The 24,460-nt window shown below is 42.5% G+C and overlaps 1 protein-coding gene across 3 annotated transcripts in view; it reads left to right on the top strand.

Moving 5' to 3' along the window:
- The window catches only part of epha4b (eph receptor A4b), an 86,158-nt gene that overhangs the window by 18,317 nt on the left and 43,381 nt on the right, over window positions 1-24,460 (top strand). For all 3 annotated transcript variants that reach the window (XM_069157084.1, XM_069157083.1, XM_069157082.1), the window contains exons 3-6: window positions 2,972-3,172; window positions 4,490-4,597; window positions 5,045-5,396; window positions 24,357-24,460. The exon at window positions 24,357-24,460 is cut by the window's right edge and continues 52 nt beyond it. In XM_069157084.1, the coding sequence (XP_069013185.1) occupies window positions 2,972-3,172; window positions 4,490-4,597; window positions 5,045-5,396; window positions 24,357-24,460 (765 nt within the window). The remainder of the gene's footprint in view (window positions 1-2,971; window positions 3,173-4,489; window positions 4,598-5,044; window positions 5,397-24,356) is intronic.

Here is a 24,460-nt window from a genome sequence, read left to right as displayed (position 1 = left end):
CCAAGCGGTGCTGGGGCCGGATGTGGCTGAGACTGAATGGAGCGACCCACTTCTGTCACCGTGCGGGGGTGTTCCTCGAGAGGGACACAAAACAGATACGTCTTAATGATGTTTGAAAATGGGAGGCCCCACAGCCTCTTGACTCCCCCTGAGGCTCCTCAGCCCCCTCCCTCCTCCCGCTGTCTGTCCTCATCTTCCACGTCTGTTTTTCGCAACGTCCTCGTTCTCTATCCCACCCCCTACCCCCCTCACTAAGCCAGAGCTTGTTCCAGAGTTTGAAGGCCAATTATGTCCCGGTAGGTGTACCCATCAGATGATTGCAGAAGGAGGGATATTATGTTAAGCTGGTGAATGGTTGAATTTAAACCCCGATCCGACGTCTCTGCTTCACTTCAAAGCAATCAAGCGAGCTCCGTGCTGATTGGCTGAGGTGATTGAGGGTTCAGGGAGGAGGGTTTCATTCTGAATGTTAATTAGTGTTCAGACTGAACCAACACAAGCCTGGCAACAGTTACAACGTTGTGTGTGCGTGTGTGCTTAAACTATTGATCCTATCCAAACATTTTCCCAGTTCTGTTTTTGGTAGATTTTCTCTCAAGCGGCTGCCGTATCATTAGCTGAAATGGAGGCAAACAAGTTGTTTACATGCTCTTAAACACACCTGTGCTTTACACCCGGAAAAAGTGATACTGAACAGACTCGCCAACTAGGGAAATAAGTCACTCACCAGGAAGTGGCAGTAATCCAGCCACTCCAAACTCTGCCTACAAAGAAATAAACAAAGACATCATAAAGCCCTCTTTATCCCTCAATGACTATTCCCATAAATGCTTTAATCACCACTCCCTGGGGACTCAGCTTTGTGTGTTTGTGTGGGTGGGTGTGTGTGACCGTCCTGTGATGTCCGACTGGTCCCGGCTCTGCACAGATGGGTCTATTTATCTGCCAGGCGCGCCTGTAATTTACCAACATTCATTCCCCGCTCTCCTCTTTTTGCTCTCTTTCTCCCTCAATCTTGTGTTTTGTTCTTTTAATTGAATCGAGTGTAGCTGATCACAATGACTCTCGGTTGCCATGTGCGTACACTGTCGAGCAAGACTCCAGTGATACATCTTTTATATTGTATGTAATCTTCAGGCTCCCAACAGGCCGTCAGGGACATTTGCGTCAGCTGACTGCAGCAGCTTAAACAGTCTTTTGCCTCCAAATCATCATCATGCCATCTCCTGTTTCTTTTCTTTTCTTTTTTTCCTACTTCTTTCTCTCTGTTTTACTGTTGAAGGACTGTTGGGTCAAGATCAAGAAAGAGCTGGTTTTGCTTGAGCTCCAATTCATAAACAGTAGATGTTTTAGCGGAGGTTGTGGGAATGAAAAGCATCTGAGTGTGCGAGAGAGCGGGAAAGTGTGTGCGAGTCTATGTGGGAATGTGTGTTTTTATGTGGATCTGTTTTAGTGCTCAGGACCCAGAGGTGAAATGCATCGAGCTTTTGCCGGGTTGTTGAGCTGTCACATCACATTAACTTCAAGAATTCAACCTTAGTTTAGACTCAGCTTGTCTGAAAGTTTCTCTTTGCACTATTGCTGCTTTCATTGCTTTTTACTAGCCTGTCTGTCCTTCTTTCTTTGAATTTTGGGGCACGTTAGTTAAAAACTGGTTGGTACTTTGATGGGTCTTTCTGCCTGTGTGCATGTTTCACTTCACACAGGTGTACGCACATGTGTGTTTGCTATGTGTGTCATGTGTTTACATGGTTGGTCGACTGTAAGGTGATATGTGGTCATTACTATGGAGCTTAAAGTTTCGGTCTTAAGATGATGACAGCAGCTCAGAACAAAGATGGTGGTCTTCTCATCCCCCGCCACAAACCAGGACTCATCCAGTGTGTGGGTTTTGGTGTGTGTGTGTCCAAGAAAATCCAGTTAGCTTCCTCTTGAGTGGATCGGATATCTTGAGACACTGAAACCACATTGGTTTATTTTCCTTTTCTTTATAGAAATTTTCTTTCTTTTTGTGTGTGTGTGTGTGTGTGTGTGTGTGTGTGTGTGTGTGTGTGTGTGTGTGTGTGTGTGTGTGTGTGTGTGTGTGTCAATGGCATACAAATGTGTGTGTGTGTGTGTGTGTGTGTGTGTGTGTGTGTGTGTGTGTGTGTGTGTGTGTGTGTGTGTATGTAGAAATGTTTTCCTGCTCATGCGAGAAGTGTTCTCAATTACTGCCTTAGTCAGAAGTGGAAACAGATGGTAGCAGATGACGGGAGACAAAGTAGCTCTGTCCTACCTACTCCTTCTCCCTCTCTTTCTCCTTGCGTCGCTCTCCCAGACGCACACTTCTACCTCTTAAGCGCTAAATCACGCATTCACTCTAGAAAAATATGCTCACGCTCCACACATGTGCAGCATAGACAAAGACAGTCCTTCAGTCATCTTGACAGAGATCATCACTCATATTCACCAAGACATGAAAACAGAACATGCAGGCTTAGTGTTGGCTTGCACGAAACTGCACTTGATTGAACTTGGGCCCAGTTTCCACCCATAAGGAATCCCTGAACTGAACTCTTTGTGCATTGACTAACGATGAAATAAGATGATATCACAGCTGAGTGGTGTTGTTGTCAAGCAGACCCCATGCTGCTGAACATCACACTACCTTGGTTTCACATCTTTGAAATTTGAAATTTATGTTTGAGTAAAAAGGATTTTCTATTCAACACAACTGTTTCACAGCAGCCTTCATCTCTTCTCCTTTTCCTCATCACTCAGCCATTCACTCCCTCCTCCCTATTTTATTCTCCTTTTTCTTCTTTTATTCTCTCCATCTTCCTCTCTGCTTTGTAACATTTTCTGTCTTTGCTCTCTCTCAATCTAAAAATGACACCCGGTAAATGAGGAAGTCCTGAACCTGCCTCAAAAACTTTACGCTTAAGACATCATAATAAATCTTCTCTCTCCACCTCCTCTCTCTCATGCTCAGTGGGAGGAGATCAGCGTGATGGATGAGAGGAACACACCGATGAGGACCTACCAGGTGTGTAACGTCATGGAGGCAAACCAAAACAACTGGCTGAGGACGCGCCACATCAGCCGGGAAGGAGCGCAGCGCGTCTATATCGAGATCAAGTTCACCCTGAGAGACTGTAACAGCCTGCCCGGGGTCCCTGGGACTTGCAAAGAGGTCTACATCATTATACTGTATATACCGTTGATACAACACAAGCAAGCTGTGTAACACATGGGCAGTGTGGTGGCTTAGTGGTTAGATAGCAAATGTCCTTGCAACTGGTGTGTGTATGTGCGTGCGTGTGTGTGTGTTTAAGCCCTCCTGTTGCTTGTATGCTGCTTGTTTGTTCACTCATGTCGAGCAAAACATTGAATTTTTACTAACTACATGGGTGCTTTTGTGTAGCTGTGGATCAATAGCTCACAAGTAAGTTTGACTTGATACGAGGTGGAAGCAGAAATTCTTCAGATTCCTACAGAATCTTCTCTGAGTAGAAAATAAAACTAAGTTAACTTCAACATAATACGTTTTTCAAATGTGAAACTTATTAGTTACGCATTTTATTTGACATGAACATTTTTGATTAATTGAAACACAAAGCAGGACATTTAATTCCTCCCACTGCATGCGGAAAGGCAACTTCAGAGGAGAAAGATAAGTTAATTTACTGTGTTGTGGATATCATAAAGCCACTTTACTCAAGTACAATAGTAAATAAACAATAAATAAGCGATAACGAAAGATGTGTCCCCACATTTCCGCAGAATATTGGATTATTGCATCACAGCTTTCTGCCTGTTTTCATACATGTTAACGGTGGTAGGTATTGTTTGTAATATAATTATTACTCATGAAAGGAGTGCTTCTTTTGAACATTACACTGCAGAGTAGCAAAAGGCCATTTTAATTATCTGTTGTATTATTTAATATCTTGGTTTTTTTTTCCATTCATTATTCTCTCAACGCACACACACAGATCGATGCACACTTTGACAGATGATGAATAGATAAAAAGATAAGGGATAGGAAAACAAAGACACGAGAGAATTGCTGCTGAATGAAACAAACGATGCTCTCTGGGCCTTTTTGTGGCTCCTCGTATATTTTAACATCAGATATATATTTTTACTGTCCCCCATTCCCCTTCATTCTCAGCCTGATAACACTGCTCCTCTGTATTCATTTGTCTGTCTCTTACACCCTTTTCACTCTCCTTACATCGCCAGAATGAGTAGTGGATTTAATGTGACACAGTATAGAATTGCGCTTCCATGAAACTTCAGACAGTGCTGCTGACTGCCCATCCAGTCAGACAGACTGAGATTTGAAGAGATGCAGCCTAATAGCAACAGAGGCCTTGTTAAAATTTCACATTGCATGGATCCTCTCGCATTTATTTTATCTGTCTTGGTTAACTGTGAGTTTTTCTGTTTTGTCTGAAAACTGACGTTTCTCCAGCCTGACAACTGATGGACACTGTTTGTGTTGCAGACATTCAACATGTACTACTACGAGTCCAACAATGCCAACCTGTGGTTCATCAAGGAGAGCCAGTATGTCAAGATTGACACTATTGCTGCAGATGAGAGCTTTACACAGGTATGGATACACACACACACACACACACACGCACACACACACACACACACACACACACACACACACACACACACACACACACACACACACACATAAAGCATAAGCACACAAAGGAATTTCAGTCAATACACACAACTGTACTTTGTAAAAACAAAACAGAGTGATGAAAATGGTCCTTCTCACTGCAGCTGTATCTTATACTGTTTTTCAACCTGTTTGTGTATGACTCTATGATTATCAAACAAAACAGTAGCATTCAAAAACTAGTGTTTATGTTTTCTACCAAATACATTAAATTTGGATCATATTTAAATGTAGATATCTAATTTCATTTGCTTTCAAACTGTCAGGATTTTGAGGACATTGTTATTTTTGTCTTGGAAATGCAGTCACTTTCAATGCTCCTATTAAATGAACTTGAACATGAAAAATGTCCCTCGTCCACAGGTGGACGTCGGTGACCGTGTTATGAAACTGAACACGGAGGTGCGGGACATCAGCAACCTGAGCAAAAAGGGTTTCTACCTGGCCTTCCAGGACCTGGGCGCCTGTATCGCCCTGGTCTCAGTTAGGGTCTTCTACAAGAAGTGTCCGCTCACCGTGCTTAATTTGGCCGAGTTCCCTGACACAATAACTGGCGGAGACACGGCGCTGGTTGAGGTCCATGGTGTGTGTGTGAATGCCTCTGAGGAGTTTGAGGCTCCCAAGATGTACTGCAGTGCAGACGGAGGCTGGCTGGTTCCCATCGGGAGGTGTGTGTGCAAACCGGGCTTCGAGGAGAACAAGGACGTCTGCCAACGTGAGTGGGGGTGGGGCGGTCCAGAGGCATTAGTGGGATGAATTTAAGTGTGGTTATGTGCGAGAGGCACAGAAAGAGGAGGACAAATCAGAAGAAATGTGTGGTGCTGTCATGTTTTAATAATTGTGCGCATATTGAAAGTAACTTGATCATCGCACGATTTAAACCTGAGTGCATGTTCAGTAGTGTATATTGGTGTACACGCCTCATAAATGTTGGTAGTATGTGAGTTTACTGAAGTGCTCATATAAACAGAACACAGCAATCATATCCACTCTGCTCTGTACCACGTCCATATTACATGGAGTAAAGTGTGTGCGTGCATATATGCATGCCTCAAATGTGTGTCTGCCTGTGTGTGGAGAGGCATTTTGCTCTGAAACTGAGGCTGGAATGACAATGACTGTGTATTTAGATTATGGATACACTTTGTGTGTGTGTGTGTGTGTGTGTGTGTGTGTGTGTGTGTGTGTGTGTGTGTGTGTGTGTGTGTGTGTGTGTGTGTGTGTTCACTCCCAACACTACAAGGACATATCTTGCAGAGGAAAGGGTAAAAGCTGCTTTGAGGCATCTCCTTTTTTTTCAATTTTTTTGTGCGTGTTTGTCAGCGCTGAATATCTCATTTTCCCTTCTGTGTAGAGGAGAGCTGTGTGAGTGTGTGTGTGAGAAAGTGCTTATGATGTGTGTTGTGTTGCAGGAGGAGAGGGAAAGGTATGCCTTAGGAAGCAGATTATTGAGTTGTAAAATTCCCCAGATGGTGTGTGCAGTATGTGTGCGTTTGACTGTGTGTGTGTGTGTGTGTGTGTGTGTGTGTGTGTGTGTGTGTGTGTGTGTGTGTGTGTGTGTGTGTGTGCGCGTTTGACTGTCTGTGTGTGTGTGTGTGTGTGTGTGTGTAAATACTGTGCATGCATGCATTTGAGTGAGCAAGCTGTAGCGGGCTCACGCTGTCACCTGTCCCGATGGGCTCACTTCCTCCCCGAAAAGAAAATGGAATCATAGATATTCATCACTGCAGACTTGAAATCGGTGCGCATAATGCAATTTCAGTTCTTTTGGAGAAGCAGCAGCCAAGACGCCCAGAAAACTTGGCAGTTGGGCCTTAGAGACAAGTGAATAAGAACAAGCTGTACTCTGCAGTTTGCAGCCTGGTAATGTGCACAGATTGTGGCAGAACTCTGGCTGCATCTCAATCATGAAACACAGACTGCTGAGCTACATGTCTGTCTTGTAAATTGACAAACTGGGTTATTTGACAGGTGATCTTACGGACAGGTTTTCAAAAGGTTTCGCTGCCTACACTGTGCATTCCCCATATTAATGCTTTAGTTAAAGTCAGTCTGACGCAGCACAGCAGTTGACCTCAGTGATCTCCATGACCTCATCAGTCTGCTCCCTGAGTCTTATCACTCTAGAGAGAATACAAAAGAGCAATGCAAGAGCGTTTAACAAGCTAGCCTTAACTCACTAACAGTATACCTGTGTGTAAGTGTGTGCGTGCTGCAGTGGTGTGCAGAGGTAATGATAGTGTCTTATTGTCAGTCTGAGGTCAGAGGTCAGGAATATGTGTCCCTGGTCTCATAAATTATGGTCACTGCAGATGTGGTGTGGACATGAAGGCAAAGCAGGTGTCTCCAACACAGGAAGGAGAGCCAGGTTTCTAATTTCAGTTCATTTGAAGGCATATTTTCTGGTGTAGCAATTATTCTGCAAACAATCAAAAAGCATTTTTCAATAATTCTAATTCCTTTGTAGGGAAGTAAAGCTTCTCCGCTGCAGGGCTGTCTGCGCCACCTACTCAGTATTAGGAAAAACATTTCTGGGGGATCTTGGGAAGGATTTGCATAGCAATGAAATTTCCTCCTCGTGGAGCTGCGGGAATTTACTGTCCCACGTATGTCAGCCAAATGTATATCAGTTTTGCTTGTTGCCTTTGAAATGATGCCAAATTCACACCCTGGAAACCAGCTTTCTTTTGTTTAGAATAACTTCGGTGCCTGCGCTGATTTTCCAGCACATGCCTCTATTTAGATATTGTTTCCCTCCCTTGTCAAAATTCACTTAGCCAGCTAATGTAACTGCATCCGCCTAATTTTAACAGGCAGATTCATAAATGACATGAGAGGACACAGAGACGTACAACAACCCAGCGCGTTGCACTTTAATGTTTCCCTGAGAGAAAAAGGGCCCAGGCTTTTAAAGAGTCCTCTCAGCGCTGAGCATCAGACCCAAACAAAAGGTTTCTGCCCTGACACAATCTGGAGGTCTTCCATAGGGAAAACACACTCCGCTAATGCATTTAAATCACCCTCTCTTGTTTGATGTCACACAAAGAGATGAAGGGGTGAGGTGGGGGAGAGAGATACAGAAAGGACTGGAGGGGCATTTGTAATTATCATCATAGTGCAGGTGAGCAAGCCATTTAATGGGCGACATGAATTCTCTTCCTCTTGTTCGTTTTGCACGAGCTTGTTTCCTTCTATTCTACCATTTAGCTGCTCTGATGCTCAGTGTTGCCTTCTAATGCTCGGAGTGAATCTTTTCCTCGTCTTTTGGCCTCTTCTTTTTGTCTCCGTGTCACTCTCGTTCTTTCTCTCGGCCTCCCTTTCTCTCCGTTTTTCTCTGTTTCCCTGTCTCTCCGTCTCGGTGTGAAGCGCTAATGGAATCATTACTGGCCTTTCTGTGTTAGACAAACACCAGACACCTCCAATTACAGCGTTTTTTTTCACCATCCCTGGCTCTTTCCCCTCCTCTCTGCTATTTTCTAACCTTGCTCTGGTGTCTGCTTCTGTAATGGGACTGTTTTTCACCTCTCGCTCTCTACAAGCCACCCATTTCTGCTCCTCACCAGTCTTTCCTTTGGTGTTGTCTTCCTTTTTCACCTCACCATTTTCCCCTCTGTCTCCCTTCTCCTCCTCCTAGCAGCCTTTATCTCCTCAGTCTGCACTCGTTAAACATTTATAGATCATAGGTTCATCTTTCTCTTTTTCTCTTGTCCACCACAATGCTTCCTATTCCCTAAACGGAGGTGCCAAGTGTGTTTAAATGTGTGTTTATGTTTTGGTGTCGTTAATACTGGATTAGATTAAATCTGGTGAATTGTTTCAGGACAAAAAGGGAGGATGCTCACACAGAATGAAGGACACTTATCTTACGGTCTAAGCACAGCAAGTATCAACAGACTGTGAAACAGGATAGAGTGGGATTCATGGGAAACGTGGTCTTAATTTTTGGGTAAGCACAAAGAAAACCACTAGGTTGAGACAGAAACATCAGTCATCTCTACAATGATGTCATACCAAATCATCATGTGACATTGATGATATACTGGCACGACTCTATGTTCTTCTTATTGCCTAGAAATCTCATTAAAGGAGCAAAACAAATTAACCGTAATACTTTCTGGTTTCACTAACCTGCCTGTGGCACTCACTGAAAGGCCATCCATTCCTACTGGGGACAAAAACCTCTAAAAAAAAATAGGTCACAAATAATCCTACTTATGTACTGCAAAGTTCCTAATCATTTCCATGGAATATAGGGGAAAGTCTGTCATTTGGTGCTACTTATTACAGGAAAAGACAGACCGTATTCTGACATCATTGTAAGAAGCGGGTTTTGTGTGTGTGTGTGTTTTGAGGAGAGATCCAAGAAATCATATTCACAGTAGCAGCTAGTTTTCAGAGGAATTTCACTGACAGAACAAGTTAAAATTTTCCTGGAAAAAAACCCCCTCATCATTGTAAATCCAACTAAATACTAATTGGAAACTTTATTCACTAGATTGAATTGGATGCTTGTCTGTAAATTACTACACAGAATAGTACTAAATGTTCAGCTGACCGCCTGTGCACTAAATAAAAGACTCTTTACCGTTGGTCATAAATTGGAATAAAATAATTGGAAGAACACCAACTGAATGCAGTCTTTTTTTTTTTTTTTTAAATAACTACCAAATTACATTTTCTTTTATGAACTATTTCTTAGAAATGTCATGGCATACCAGTTTTACTCTAGAAAAATAAGTTAATCAGTCCTGTAAAATAAATTGTCATTGTAGTTTTAACAAACATTGGTCAAACGGGAGGGCATTAATTGGGGACTATTTTTAACAGTGGATTAAGACACATGAGGTTCTTTTGTGAGTATCTGATGCAGCAGAATGGTGTATGTGGGATTCAGTGAAAATAAAATACAGGACCCATAATTAGTGTACTTTGGCTACTCTGAGTTGTTATAGGATCAATCAATTGTTGGTTTTGGTCTTTTCATGTTTCCCGATTGCTTTTGTCATTAAGAAAGATGAATGTCAGTGTTAAACATTGCAACATTTTACATTATTTGCATGTGCCTCTGTGATAATTCCCTGACTTTTGCTTTTTTCGTGTACTGAGCCGTGCAGTAAACACACTGTTAATCCAATGACCTCGGCTCCTCTGCGCAGTCACATGAAATCATACTCATCTGCTTTGCCACCACTGGAGTTGTATAATCTCGCTCTCTCGCTCTTTTATTCAAACATATACTCTCTCTCTCTCTCTCCCTGTCTGACTCTTCATCACTTTGCACACCCGTGTCACCTTTCCTTCATCTCTCTCCACCCCATGCAGAGTCCTCTGTCTATGTAGCCAAAGTACACCGCCTCATTCCTTCTCATGCTTTTTTTTACACTCTGTGTCTTTGCCTCTTGTGCATTCTGTTCCTGTTTGCCCTCTCCATTTCTGTCTGCCACTGTTTCCTCTACACCCTCCATTTCCACCTTGTACTCCCTTGCCCTCTCCTGCTGTCTCTGTCTCTCACAGCTGGTAGTGAATGTAGTGAATACTCCTCTCAAACCTCTCCTGCTTTAAGCCCAAGGGGTGCATCCTGAAGGGCAGGACTGTGCAGTGTGTGTCTGTGTCTGTGTGTGTGTGTGTGTGTGTGTCTGTGTGTGTGTGTAGCTGTGACTCTGTGTGTGTTTGTGTGTTCTGTCCTTCTCTGCGTGTCTGACAGCACCAATTACTGCCTCAGATGCCTGAGAGATGGAGGAGACGGAGTGAAGAAGGACAGACACCTGTCACCTCAACACAAGTTCTCTTGCTCTCATCTCCTCTCTCTTTCTGAGCGGGCAAAAGTAATATGGGTCAGCATGACATGTCTGTCTGCCTGCTGGCAATACCTTTCTAATGGTCTCCTTCGTTCCTTTTCTTCTTATTCATTTGTCTGTTTTATGCTGCCAATTCAAAGCAAAACTTAGTTTGAAAGAGGAACTTTGCAAAGTCACACCACACTCCTCGTACTATTCCACTTAGCTCTCCCGCTGTTGTTTTCACTTCTCAAATTGGATCGAAACCACAGCGTGAATTTCTGAAGAACAAACTTTGTGCATCTCATCTTGGTGTGAATTTTCTGATCAGCTGTGTTCATTTGTAACAACGCAATAGGTTTCAACTCCAGGCCACTACATGTCTTGAAATAATGTTTTAAAGGACTACAGTATTTTATTTACTTGTTGTTTTAGAGTTAAGAAGATCAATACTGCTCCCATCAAAACTTCATTGTCCTGAATCACCATGCTTTTCTTTTCTCTCTCTGCTCTCCCCTCACTCCAACCAGTCGAGGCAGATGGCTGCCCACCTCTGAGCCTGGTTCTGTCTGAGGTTTCTTCCTGTTAAAGGGGAGTTTTTCCCCCCATCTGTTGCTCATGTGGGAATTGAATTCCTCTGTATAATATTGTAAAGTTCTGTTATAAGGACAGTGTTAAGTGCCCTGAAATAACCTATTGTGTTGTGATTCTGCACCATAGAAATTGAATTGAAATTAATTGAATTGAATTGAATTGAATTGAATTGAATTGAATTGAATTGAATTGAATTGAATTGAATTGAATTGAATTGAATTGAATTGAATTGAATTGAATTGAATTGAATTGAATTGAATTGAATTGAATTTGAATCTGTCAACCTCATGTGTGTATGTTGAAGTGATAGTTCAACATTTAGAGAAAAATACTTTCGGAAAGTCAGTTTTAGATTACAAAGAATTTTGTCATAGTTTACCACAAAAAATTAAGAAAATAAACTGCCCATGGCTGCTTTGCTTAACTTAAAAATCCATCCACACACCTCAAGCTCACAAATAAACATGTTTTATCTGATATGTGTAGAAATCAAAGACTAAAACATTCCAAAGTGTTACAGGTGGTTATATGCTAAACTATATCTTGTCTGGGCCACAGTAACTCTCTGAAGGGAGGTTGCCAGACGTGGTACCATTACACCATTACAGAGATCAAAACCATAATTTGCGCTCGACTTCCAGCCAACAAACGATGCTACGTAGAGGCACTGGGAGGAAAGACAAACTATTTTTAGCCATAAAATTAATTCAAGACATAGTAGTGATGTACAAAAGCTCATAAAATGTCACATTACAAACAGCAATCCCAGGCCTCCTGCTCAGCCGTTCAGTCAATCAGACCTTGCTCTGACCACACCACAGCAGGAAAGGAATTACAGTAACAGCTCTTTTTTTTCTCTGCAAGAAACCTTCTGTTATATGATACATGTACTGTGAGAGCTCCATGAGGACATGCTCTCAGATGCATTTAAAGGAAAAAAGACTTTGGCCATGAGTAGGTGCGCGCACATAAACGATTGAGTCACATACACAAACATATACACAAGCGAATTTTACACTTCATATCTCATGAGAGGAAAGCAGTCTCTCTTCATATTAAAAGGTCTGAGCAGGGAACAGATGTAGGAAAAGGCTAATCATCACACCTGTGAAATAGATTCAGTGTGTGTGTGTGTGTGTGTGTGCTGAAACCTCAGTAGGGAACATGCCTTTCTCTATTGCCTCTAACCTTAACAGCAGAAGTGAAGTGTGTATGTGTGTGTGTGTGTGTGTGTGTGCTGAAACCTCAGTAGGGAACATGCCTTTCTCTATTGCCTCTATCCTTAACAGTAGAAGTGAAGTGTGTGTGTGTGTGTGTGTGTGTGTGTGTGTGTGTGTGTGTGTGTGTGTGTGTGTGTGTGTGTGTGTGTGTGTGTGTGTGTGTGTGTGTGGTGGGGGGGGGGGGTTGTCGCGTGTGTGTGTGTGTGTGTGTGTGTGTGTGTGTGTGTGTGTGTGTGTGTGTGTGTGTGGGTATGATGTGGGTAGTTGAGGCAGTGGGTAAAGCGAGCATTTTTATGTTGATCAGATACAGACTTTTGAAGGTCAAGGACTCCCTTGTAATATGTTCTCTTCTCCCTCTCTCTCTCTCTCTCGCACACACACAAACACAGTTCTCTAATTTTTTTGCTCTTCTCATGGTGGCAGCTCAGGGAGCTCGAAGGTGTGGGTAGGAAGGTAGTGGGCGGTTAACAGAAGGATTTAGACAGCTAGTCAAGAGATTTTTTCGTGGATACAATCCACGCAATGTGTGAACATACAGTAAGTGTATGTGTGTTGTACGCTGCTGCAGGCATTAGGGCATTAGGCTGCTGAAGTGTCAGGCAGCATGGTGTTATTACTAGCCAGATGTTCTGAAAGAACAAATGGATATATGGGCCAAGTAAAGGCCAGTCATCTGTCCTTCTGCCTGTGTGTGTATGTGTCACTCTACTGCTCTGCGTGTCTGATTTCACTTTTCATTTATTTGGGTAATGACGGACACCTTTTCCTTCCTTTTCTTTTTTTTTAATTCTCCTTTATCTTTTCTCTGTCACATGTCCCTCCTAAACTCCATCCCCTTTCCCTCTCCCTCCCTTACTGATCTCCTCTCTTTTGTGTGTGAATAAATGACACAAAATCACAAAGGCTTAGGCTCTCGCTATATCCTCCATATCCCCATAGTCCCCGTCTACATACCCACACAGCACTGACCCAGATAATGTCTATACACAAAGAATCTCCAAGCACAACTCCTCTCTCGCTGTGGACGATCACACGCCACACGTAAGCTAAGAGTTGCCAAAAGCCACCTCACCGCCAAGATGGTGTTTGCCCCGCTGGCCGCAACCAAACTTGAGGACACAAAGGTGGCTTTGGAGGGACCGCTGAGTCTGGTGCAGTGGGTTGAGTTGTGTGAATAAACCCGGGGAGAAAAGAGGGAAAGCAGGCCAAGGACTGAGAAACTGTTAATGCATGTTTCAACTCCTCACATCCTTAAATAGCTCTATTCCCTGCAGACAGGAGCAGTGAGTGAGGAGAGAGGTGCAGAAGGGAGAGTGTATCTCCTTGGGGTACAGTTCCCATTAATTGGCTGTGTTCCATATGCTGTTGAGTTCCAGTTAGGGATAAACACATGTGCCCTCATGAGAAAGTTAATCATTTTCACATTTCTTAAGTGTTGAATCAGTCTTCAGTTGTCTCCTTTTAAAAACTCAAAGTTTCCAAAATAAAAAGGTGCATACGTGTGCAAGAGAGAGCAGAGGAGGCGTGCAGGCTGTCGGTGGGTCTGTTGAGCAGGAAACACAGCAACCGGAAGGCAGCCATTGACCCCTTCCCCTTATCCCCTCCCTCACTCTCTTTCTAGTTTATGGATGGCTTCCAGATGTACGATCAGCCTGTCAGGTTGATTGGGCTGGAGCTGCACAGGCGTTATTACTCAGCTCTAATGTACAGATGTAGCTGTGGTCCAATTTGTTGCTGCTTTTGTATGTATCACAGCTCCACTATTGTTCTACAGCCAAATGGAAACATTCCGACTTTTCAGCCACCGTGTCGGCCAGAACAAAGTTACACAGAACCGGCTGAGAGATGTGACAGATTCTGTTTCAGTTTTAATATTGCTGTTTAGATCAACTGCTGTGGTATTAAAGGTATAAATGGAAAGTTTTAACAGTGGCTGTGGGCTTGAGTGACACCTTGCATAGGAAGCTAAACATGTTTTCTGATAATAATTTGGTTTTCTCAAGGGAGAGATGCGAGGTAAAGGCTATGTTCAGACTGCAGGCAATTCAGATTTTGTTTCTCAAATCAGATCTTTAGGACTGACTGTCCTCACTGTTATTTGCAAGTGATCGGATCGGATTTACTGTGTCCAGAAATCACCAACCTATCTGCATGGGTTGCTCTGGTAACGACGTATGCGCAATTACACTAGTGACATGGCTTTCCAACATGGAAGCTGCTGGCACAAAAATGGCAGTATACGTCATTTGTACATTGTAAACAAGAAGTTTTAAAAGCCAAGTCATCATACGTTATACGGTGTCAATTTACCAACATGTAAGGTAGCTGTTTAATTTGTTGTCGAAGTGGGAAGAGGGAGGGAGGCTTTAAAATTGCCTCTAAAAAAATCACCAATAAAGGATATTTGACAGGTTGTAGTGCATTATTAAGAGGAATGTCATGTCAGTTACATGTAAAATAATGTGCACCTGTGCACGGAAATAAAGTCTGATTTAACGCAGCTCATGCAAATATATATTCTCTTGCTCAGTTTAAATTGAAGTTGAAAAAATGAAGTCAAAAATAGCAACTCAAATCGTGAAATTCACGTCAGAAACAAATATGATCTCCTCTCTTTATAGTTTATTGCCATCCAGCTGCATTGCTCTGCTAAAAGGGCACCATTGAGGTCTATGGGTGTCATTACCTTTCAAGGCTGCTTCATGAGCAGATCTGCCCATTGATCTAATTATTGTGTTGATGTTCATTCGGATGAAAAGCTCCTGCAGGTCTGAGTTTTTTCAGATTTTATTATGGAAAGCATGAAAGGGGCATGTAGTGGCAATTTTCCCGAGTGGGGACTCTTTTGTATGTGTGACACCCTTGACTTCCTGCATGCTGAATGGGTTTATGGGTCTCAAGTAGGTGTGTAACGGGAAGTATTATTTATAGAATACTTCATTCAAAACAAGACAATTTTGTATCTGTCTGGGGGAAGATGTCACTTGAGGCAAACACACATTCACATACGTACATTTGTTTATTTGGAGCAAAGCATCAGAAATATTTACACACTCACAAACAACTGGATTCTTTTTTTTTGTATGTAGTGCAACCTTGAGTGAGGCAGCAATCTAAAGTGTTGTCTTTCTCAGCATCTCTGCTGCTCGAGTGTTGATTGACTGTGACGTCTCTGCAGTCTTCTACTTTGAATGACAATATAAAAAGGTACAAGGGCAAATGTTCCTGCTATTTAAATTCAATTGGTTACGAGTTTGGCTGACAAAGTTCTACACTGCCCACCCACAGATTAAAGACACCAAGAATATGCCCTTCCACTTGACAGGTACATCTGCAAGAGTGTGTGTGTGTGTGTGTGTGTGTGTGTGTGTGTGTGTGTGTGTGTGTGTGTGTGTGTGTGTGTGTGTGTGTGTGTGTGTGTGCGCGTGCGTGCGTGCGTGCGTGCGTGCGTGCGTGCGTGCGTGCGTGCGTGCGTGCGTGCGTGTGTGTGTGTGTGTGTGAGACTGACAGAGAAAAAGGCACGGGGCTGTCCTTTCCTACTCTGCCTGGGAGGATGAATTATTGAGAGTGATGAACTGAAAATAACATGGGTGAGGAAAGGAGGTGCACTGCTCCTCCTACACTCACTCTGCTGGTCACGGGGCGTCTGATGTGGGCACGTTTACTGCTGAGGTCAGAGAGAGTAAATGTGTGTTTAAAATGTGTTAAAGCACTGTGGGTTGGATTTTCATAAAGATGTTTAAACTATGTGTGTCGAGGGAAACAAAAAGTGTGTGGTGGTAATTCAAGTTTAAATCTGTGTATGTGGACTTGAACTTGTGTGTGCGTGTTTTTGTGTGCATGCTGGTCGTCTGCCTGGTTGTGTTCAGAAAGAGATCTTTACGTTCCTCCGGCCTTTTTATCTTGATCGCAAAACAAACAGAAGAATAAGTTATTCAGACTGCGAACCAAAGTCCCAACAGACTCCTACAGTCCTGTCATGCTCTCTCCCTCTTCTTTGTCTCTCTCTCTCTGTCCATCCCTCGCCCATGACCCTGTTCACACAGAAACACACATGCACCTGGTATCTATTTAATCTATTGTTAGACTGCAGGATAATCACCCATTCTCAAAAATAGTGAGCCATCAGCTTGGGTTACCACTAGAAAAGTGTCTGTCTGTGTAGATGCATACTTACTTTAATTGTACTGAAATTGAGCTCACTCTCCGTTTCCCTGCACTTTTTTTTTTTTTTTTTTGGAGGGGTTTGTGTATGTGTGCGTGCCTGTCAGCGAGAGAGTAAATATTTGTGCAGGAGCACTGGAGAAGGTCAGGGTCAAAGTATGACAGACAGCCCACTGGGAAATAAAGACACACATACAAAAGCAGACACACACAGACAGACAGACAGACAGACACACACACACACACACACACACACACACACACACACACACACACACACACACACACACACACACACACACACACACACACACAATAAATAGAATCAAGTAAAGATGGTGAGAAAGGAAGAGAGAAAGATAGAGAGGACAGGGATAGAAACACAGAAACAGACAGACAAGAGGGAAAACAGAGCGATAGGGAAAAACTGAAACAAGACAGAGAAAAGACAGATATAGGGGAGAATTAGGAAGAGGGAGAGCTTCATCTCGTAGTTCCCCTTGGCCGCTCTCTGTAATTGGCTGGTATCCAGAGGACAGAGAGTAGATCAGAAAGCAGCCAGAGTGTACTCATGTGCTTCATGTACTGGACATCACAAACCATTTCATATCCGGTCGGACCCTGTGCGTCTGTGCGTGCGTGCGTGTGTGTGTGTGTGTGTGTGTGTGTGTGTGTGTGTGTGTGTGTGTGTGTGTGTGTGTGTGTGTGTGTGTGTGTGTGTGTGTGTGTGTGTGTGTGTGTGTGTGGGTGTGTGTGTGGGTGGGTGGGGGGGGGCAGAAAAATCATGAGATGCCATAAACACACTAAGGGTCTGTCCTGAGGTGTCAGTCAAGGAGGTCTATGGCGTCCATGTGGTCACGGCTCATACCTCATGCCCACTGTGCAAACATGTGATCCTGACTTGTTTTTCTCCATCAACAGACTCTGCTATACATTATCTGCTTTAAAAAAAAAAAATACACAATAGTTTTAGGACATAACGCCAGTTGTTGCCTTATCTCTCATGATGAACAGCAGAGGTTGAACCGGGATAAATTGGTGCAAATTATGCAAACAAGTGGTAGACTATTACTTTTAGGCCCGATGTAAAACTGATCAGACACATCATGCACATTAAATAATATACTTATTAAAGCATCCATGCATACATTATTTCTACCAATTTTGTCCCAAAGGGGTGCAGCCTATCCCAGCTGGGTAAAGGTGGGACATACCATGGATGTAGTCAACACAGAAAAACAATCACTCATGCTTTAATAAAGCATAGTTATTAAATGATTCAGGGTTTTTCTTTCAGCTAAATCCCTTATACGTGTATGTCCAGACATACTGTATTCTGATTCTGGATCTGATATGGGCTTACATTTGAAAGTAAATGTATTCACTGATAATAATCCTGGCAGGCTATTTTAACAACTGTTCTATGATTGGATGGATTTTTCACCATGACGGCCATCAAGACTGTCTGTGCAAATTTTAATTGTATATTGTTCTCCTGGGATGTACATTTACTGTAATTATGCAGCTAAATGCCTGTAATGGTGAATGTCTCTCTATTTTCAGACACCAGTAAGTCTTGCATATTTTCTACCTATAATATGAACTTTTTCCTGCTGGAGATACAACTCTTGGGAAACTCTCTGAATTTCTGCCTGGTCAAACAACAAAATTGGTTTGCAGTCCACTGAATACAGAGTCAGAATGCATTGCTAATCTATGTATTCATACTGCAATGCAATTTATGCTTACGGGTGACAATTTTCCAATAATTAGACAATATTTAAATGTCTTTTACCTTTTACTTACTTACTTAGTAAATATGGTGCTAAACTTGACCTAACTTGACTTAATAGTAGGGCTAAATTTGACCAGAGACTAGTGAATAATGTACTTATCCCTGAAGAAGTAAAGTGAGAAAGAAAGAAAGAAAGAAAGAAAGAAAGAAAGAAAGAAAGAAAGAAAGAAAGAAAGAAAGAAAGAAAGAAAGAAAGAAAGAAAGAAAGAAAGAAAGAAAGAAAAAACAAATAAACTATATGTAACATATTGGCAAACAGTCTTGCTCAGGAATTGTGTGTTCATGTCTGAGTGTGTGTGTGTTTTGCAGGATTAATAGTAATGGTGAATATTACGGTGTTAAAGGTTGTTATGAACTCCGATTAGGGATTAGAGGATCTCAGGCTGGACTCTGATGCTGACATCTCTATCTCACACAAACCTTCTCATTACCACTCACACACAGCCACAACACACAGTATGGTACTTTGCTGTAAACACAGCCTCATGTTGCTAAAAAAAAAAACCACCCACACTCACACATATTACTTCCACTTATCAACGAGGGAAACTGTTGACAACATAAAACATTTTTCAGTAAATAAAGTAACATGGGTTATGCTCTTTTGCAGCTTCTGAAAGCTACACTTTGCTTTGTTGTGCTAACATGTCACTGTACAGGGAATCGAATACTAAATGTATTTAACAAAGAAAAACCTGGTTAAATGCCACTAAGGATATAATGTTTTCTTTGCATCCAAATTAGTATTATTTCACAAATAAGATACATTTTTAAAAGTTTGTTCAGTATGACATGTCATTTTGACTGGAAGCATGTTTCACAGGCATGTACACATGAGCTCTAACACAAACAAACACACATCCAGATGTGAACATGGTGGCCATAAAGGACGTCAGATTGAATCTTGTCAGATTTCCCCACTGACGCTTGATGTATCAATTTTTAAGTAGCCTCAACTAACGCCTCTATAAACACACACACACACACACACACACACACACACACACACACACACACACACACACACACACACACACACACACACACACACACACACACACACACACACGTACGTGCACACACACACACACAGGCTGCTCTGTACTCCAGGAGCTGTGGCACTCCAGGGGTACTCGAAGGGTTCCTTCTTGAAAGCCTGTTTCCATGGTGACCATTATAGAGCTCATCTCCTGTGGGCCAGAAAGCTTTACACAACTTCTCTCCCTACCAACTCACATGCGCACACCCAAACACTCACAATACCCCCCCCACCCACCCATCCACAAACACACACAGAGTTTTCTCCTCTTTCTGCCCTTTATCGTAAAGCCGGCGGGGAGCCAATGTTTGACCTGAACAAAATGCAACAGAAAGCGAGAGAACAGAGCAATTAGCAGTTCAACTAGTGCATCTGAAAGGGAAGAGGAGGAGAGGAGAACACTCACAGTCAGCCAGAGGAAGTGTTTGTTTCAGGAAAGTGCAGCTGATGTGATTTTGCATACGTACAGAGTCGCCTGGTTGAATGTAATTAGAATGTAATGACTTTGACTATGAGCACTTGTGTCTTAATCTGTGCAGGCCCTATTGAACAACAACTGAATCAATTTCCTGAACAATTATAGTCAGCAGCTTCTTTTATTCACACAAGTAATTAAACATTGTTGTAGGATGCTGTAACCATTCATACATAAATGCTTTCTAAATAAGAACACAAATAGGAACACACCTGTTTGTCAAATAAAACCAGAAGATGTATTAAGACATTTTTATTTTTTTCGGTCACTTGGGGGCAGCGGAACAGGCTGTAAACACGACACTGACACATTACCCTCCTTAATGTTAATATGGCTAACACTTAAGCAAACTGCTGCCTGTTTACACATCCAACAGACTCTCGTATTTATTTAGAGTCGAGGTTCTGGTCGCCTGATGAATGGTTAAGTCAAATATTTACTTTTACCTTCGGTTTGCTCCCCACCAACTTTAGCTGCTAAATGCTCCACACATTTTTGACAGCTAGTTGCCAACTATCTGCTATTTGTTGCTGGGCAGGTAGAGTATGGTGGGTTTATAAATTATTTCTGGGTGAAAACAGATGCCACATGTGGCTAGGAACAAGGCTGATGTGTGGTGAGAGTGAACCAGAACTGGCAAGTTATGAGACATAAACCAAAACAATACGAGATGCTAAAAAGCTCAGCGTTGGAAACGAATTTGTTGTTGGTTCATCGGTGCGATGGACCCCATACATGCACTCAATTGACTTACCGATAATCTAAATATATTCATAAATACTGCAATTCCCCGTGGTTAGGGAAATCTTGATATACTTATTTCACTATTTTTTGACATTTTATTTTGAAAATAGTTTATATTTTCAGCCCTAAATAGAGTAGAATATAATAGAAATAGAATCAAGCAGAATCCAATCGTCTCATGTATCCAGTTTCCCCAAAGGAAGCTGGGCTGTTTCCATCTCAATCAGTGCGTGGTGACTGAGGGTGTGTCCTGAGTAGCAGTACTATATCATATCTAAGAGCTATCGATTGGCATAAATACACTGACTCTCTCTGGCGACCAGATAAATAATTAATAAGACACTGGATCTGAAGCCACTCTTTATGTTTAGGAGAAACACATACACACATCTCAAACACACCCCATGTTCAGCATTGTCAACTGAAAATAATGCAAATTTGGAGTGAGCTCATAGTTCCACAACATAGTTTTTGTGTCAAAACTTGTGCTCTCATACGTTCCTGCTTTGCGTGTGAGTGTGTGTTTATGCATCTTACTGCTTCACCTTTCTTGTCCCTTTTTTTATATCTGTGGGAAATCATTAATCATAAGGGAACCAAGTCAAGTAACACATTTCCCATGGGGCAGAGACTGGGAGTAGCTTAAGAAAAAAAAAAAAAAGGCAAGAAGGAAAGTGAGAGGGAAAAGGGGGGACTTTGAGAGAGAGAGAGAGAAAGTGGAGTGAGCAAGAGGTAGGAAAGCAGAGTAGAAAACTGCAGATCGGGAGAAGGAAGCTCCACTCATAGTAGCCAAGCCACCATTCTTGCAAAAAGTTTTTGATCAGGCAGTTGTAGAGGTGCCAAGGCTGGCATTGGGTGCCCTGTCTGTCCTTTAGCGCCAGGGTCCTTTGTGCCTCCGTGGCTGCCGAGCGCTGGAGCCAGGACTCTCCGGATGCAACGTCCCCGGAGAAAAGCTGCTTTTCCACTCTGCTCCTACAGGCCGGCCAACGGGAACACACACACACACACACACACACACACACACACACACACACACACACACACACACACACACACACACACACACACACACACACACACTCACCAGCTCAGCACACGGGCACCGATTACCTTGGAAGCTGACAGGAAGGAGGAGAAAGAGCAGAAACCCTATGAGAATTATCACTCCCTGTTCCTTTCTTTTTCTTTCCTTCTCTCTCTTTCACACCTACCCACACATCCATTTTTTTCAGTGTTCTCTCAGGTCTTTTGGGGATTGTGCTAGTGGACTTTGCTCCCCTATGATGAATGATTTGCCTAAAAATACTGTCTGTATGCAAGCGTGAACAGCATCCAGGTGGAGGAACTTACCTCCTCAGTGAGAAATCCCACTACTTTCAGGCCACTTTTCCATTCTGCTATCCACGGGTTAACCACAGCATTGAAAATGTGTGTGTATGTATATGTGTGTGTGTGTGTGTGTATGTGTGTGTGTTAGCGTGGTAATATACAGCCTTTCTGGGACAAGTGACGTGTAGCTTGATTAAATCCGTGACCTTCACCGGCAGCACAAGCAATCAGCAGGCGAACACACGCTTTCACACACCTGCTGCATACTTAACACCTCCTCGCACACAAGCGCTTGGCACACGAACATGCAATCAGCACCTTGTAGAATCCGTCCCATCATTGATCCAACCTTTTTAATACACACACTAATACATATGCATACAAACACACACACACACACACACACACACACACACACACACACACACACACACACACACACACACACACACACACACACACACACACACACACACGGGGCATCTATCAAATTGCATTTGAGACACCCTCATTTTCCTTACATAGGGTTTTGTACACTGCAATACTATTTACCACTGTTGACGAAAAGGCTCACGAGGATGGGAATTCCAGGCCTATGAATGTATAAATAAATACACGCATAATCTATATTCAGATTACCAAAGGGAAAGTCAGGAATTCTATTTCACTGCCTCAGATGCAAAAGGGAAATCATTCAGGTCCCCAGTCTATTTCAGCAGGCTGCTCTTGTTGAGTGCTATTACGGTTTTCCCTCCCCAGTTTTATGACTCCACATAATGACTAACATGCAGCCACTGAAACAGAAATAGCAATAGTCATATTATGTTATTTTGACTATTGCTGTGACTGCAGTTGTATATTTTTGTTCCCTTGGTTGCCTGAAGATCTAATGCTTACATAACGGGAATGACAGTTGATCTGCTGTTGCACTGTTATTGTACTGCGCTGGCCTGTGGTTATACCAGCCTTCAGCCTGATGTAAAAGGATCTCACGTAGACCTAACGTCACGATTTGTTAAATCAAACTTTGTTTTCCTGTTCTTTGCCATGGGTGCTGCACAGCACATCTCTTTACCTCTTTTGTAGCAATACTATGTTGTAGTGTTTGCATTTTCTACCTTTTTGAATCTCGTTTCTCCTTGAATCTCCTCTGACGCTTTACACAACCTTCATTTTACGTTTGTAATTTTAACCAATATTTCTATCGCTTCTGAAAACATTGTACTCTTCAAAATTGAAAAGCTACATGTTAGACAGGGCAATAAACACCAGCAGTCAGACAGACAATTGTACTTAAATGTCTAAATTCAATTCTTTATTACAGACTCGAGGGTCCAGGTAAAAGACAAAACATTACATAAAATAAAAGAACACATTAAAAACCCACTTAAAGACCACTGTACCAATGTCTCCACAGCTGGGACTGGTATAATATTGAATAAAGGAATTGATAAAGGCTTTGTCTTGCTTTGCTAAACATGTCTCAAACAGAGTATGTCACAGTCAACAACCATACAGTGAGTTTTATCCCTTGCGCTCTGACCCAGACACAGGCCATGACAGTTGCATGCAAAACTCGAATGGTCATTTAACAGGACTAGCGGAAGCCCACAGGTAGACTCATTCCCCACGGTAACAGGTGCAGTACTTGCTCCGACAAGCGCATGCCTGCACGGCTCATAACGACAAACAAATGCCCGTTAAGGCCAGAGCTCCGGGTTGCACATTTCTTCAACAGCATTGCACTCAGCAGATCTACTGTGTATGGTGTCAATCTTTTGACATAAATTGTTCAAATTCCTTTAATTATGAGGTAAAACCAAAAGGGAGTGCCCCTGAAAAGTTCTTAATAATCCTTCATGGCACAGAGAAAGAGTGTGTTTGCACAACTTTGGTGGTCAAAGTTTAAGAAGAAAGTTGATCTGTAGATTTTGATGAATGCTTGAAATTGAGAGTTTGTGTAATTATGACACAATTTGCCTTCTTTCAGTGTAGTTTGGCAAACCTGTGGGTTGGTTTCAAACCCCCTGTTGTCAGCTGATTGCTTGAATTTCTTGCCTCATGAATACCTTTTAGAAATGCTCCTGTGTTCCCAGAGCTCAGCAATTACTTTGGTGAGTGTAAAGTTTCAGTAACTGACAGAAATGACAGTCAACTCTACAAAATTAAGACCTTTGTGGCAGAGAGGGGATTTCTGTCACAACTGCGACTGCTGCCAACGTACATAAACAAGAGCGATGGCAATATTTGTAGTCTAAAGGATAACTTTGTTCTGAGACCAATCCATTCTGGCTTGCTGTCTTTATCATCTATTACATTACAAACAACATTTCAGCGGGCTGTTAGATAAAGTTGCTCTTTACACTACAAGGGTTGATGGAGTTTTGATGCTTCACCGTATATACGGCAGCCACGGAAATGAAGCAAAACATTTTCCCAACACGTGTCTTTATGCTTCATAAACACTTGAGTGTGTCATGTTCTTTTTGCGTTGACACATCCTCTTACTCCGTGTTTATCTTCTCTCCTCTGCACCAGCATGCAGACCCGGAACTTACAAAGCTTCGGCCACAGATGCCTACTGCACCAAATGTCCTCCTCACAGCTCGTCCCCGCATGAACAAGCCGTCGAGTGCATCTGT

This window comes from Embiotoca jacksoni, unplaced genomic scaffold (assembly GCF_022577435.1).
Source record: "Embiotoca jacksoni isolate LCO1_2020_lvr unplaced genomic scaffold, fEmbJac1.0.p SCAF_22, whole genome shotgun sequence".
In the NCBI taxonomy this organism is placed as follows: Eukaryota; Metazoa; Chordata; class Actinopteri; family Embiotocidae; genus Embiotoca; species Embiotoca jacksoni.
Note: the sequence above shows the minus strand (reverse complement) of the source record. Positions and strands in the feature narration are given on the sequence as shown.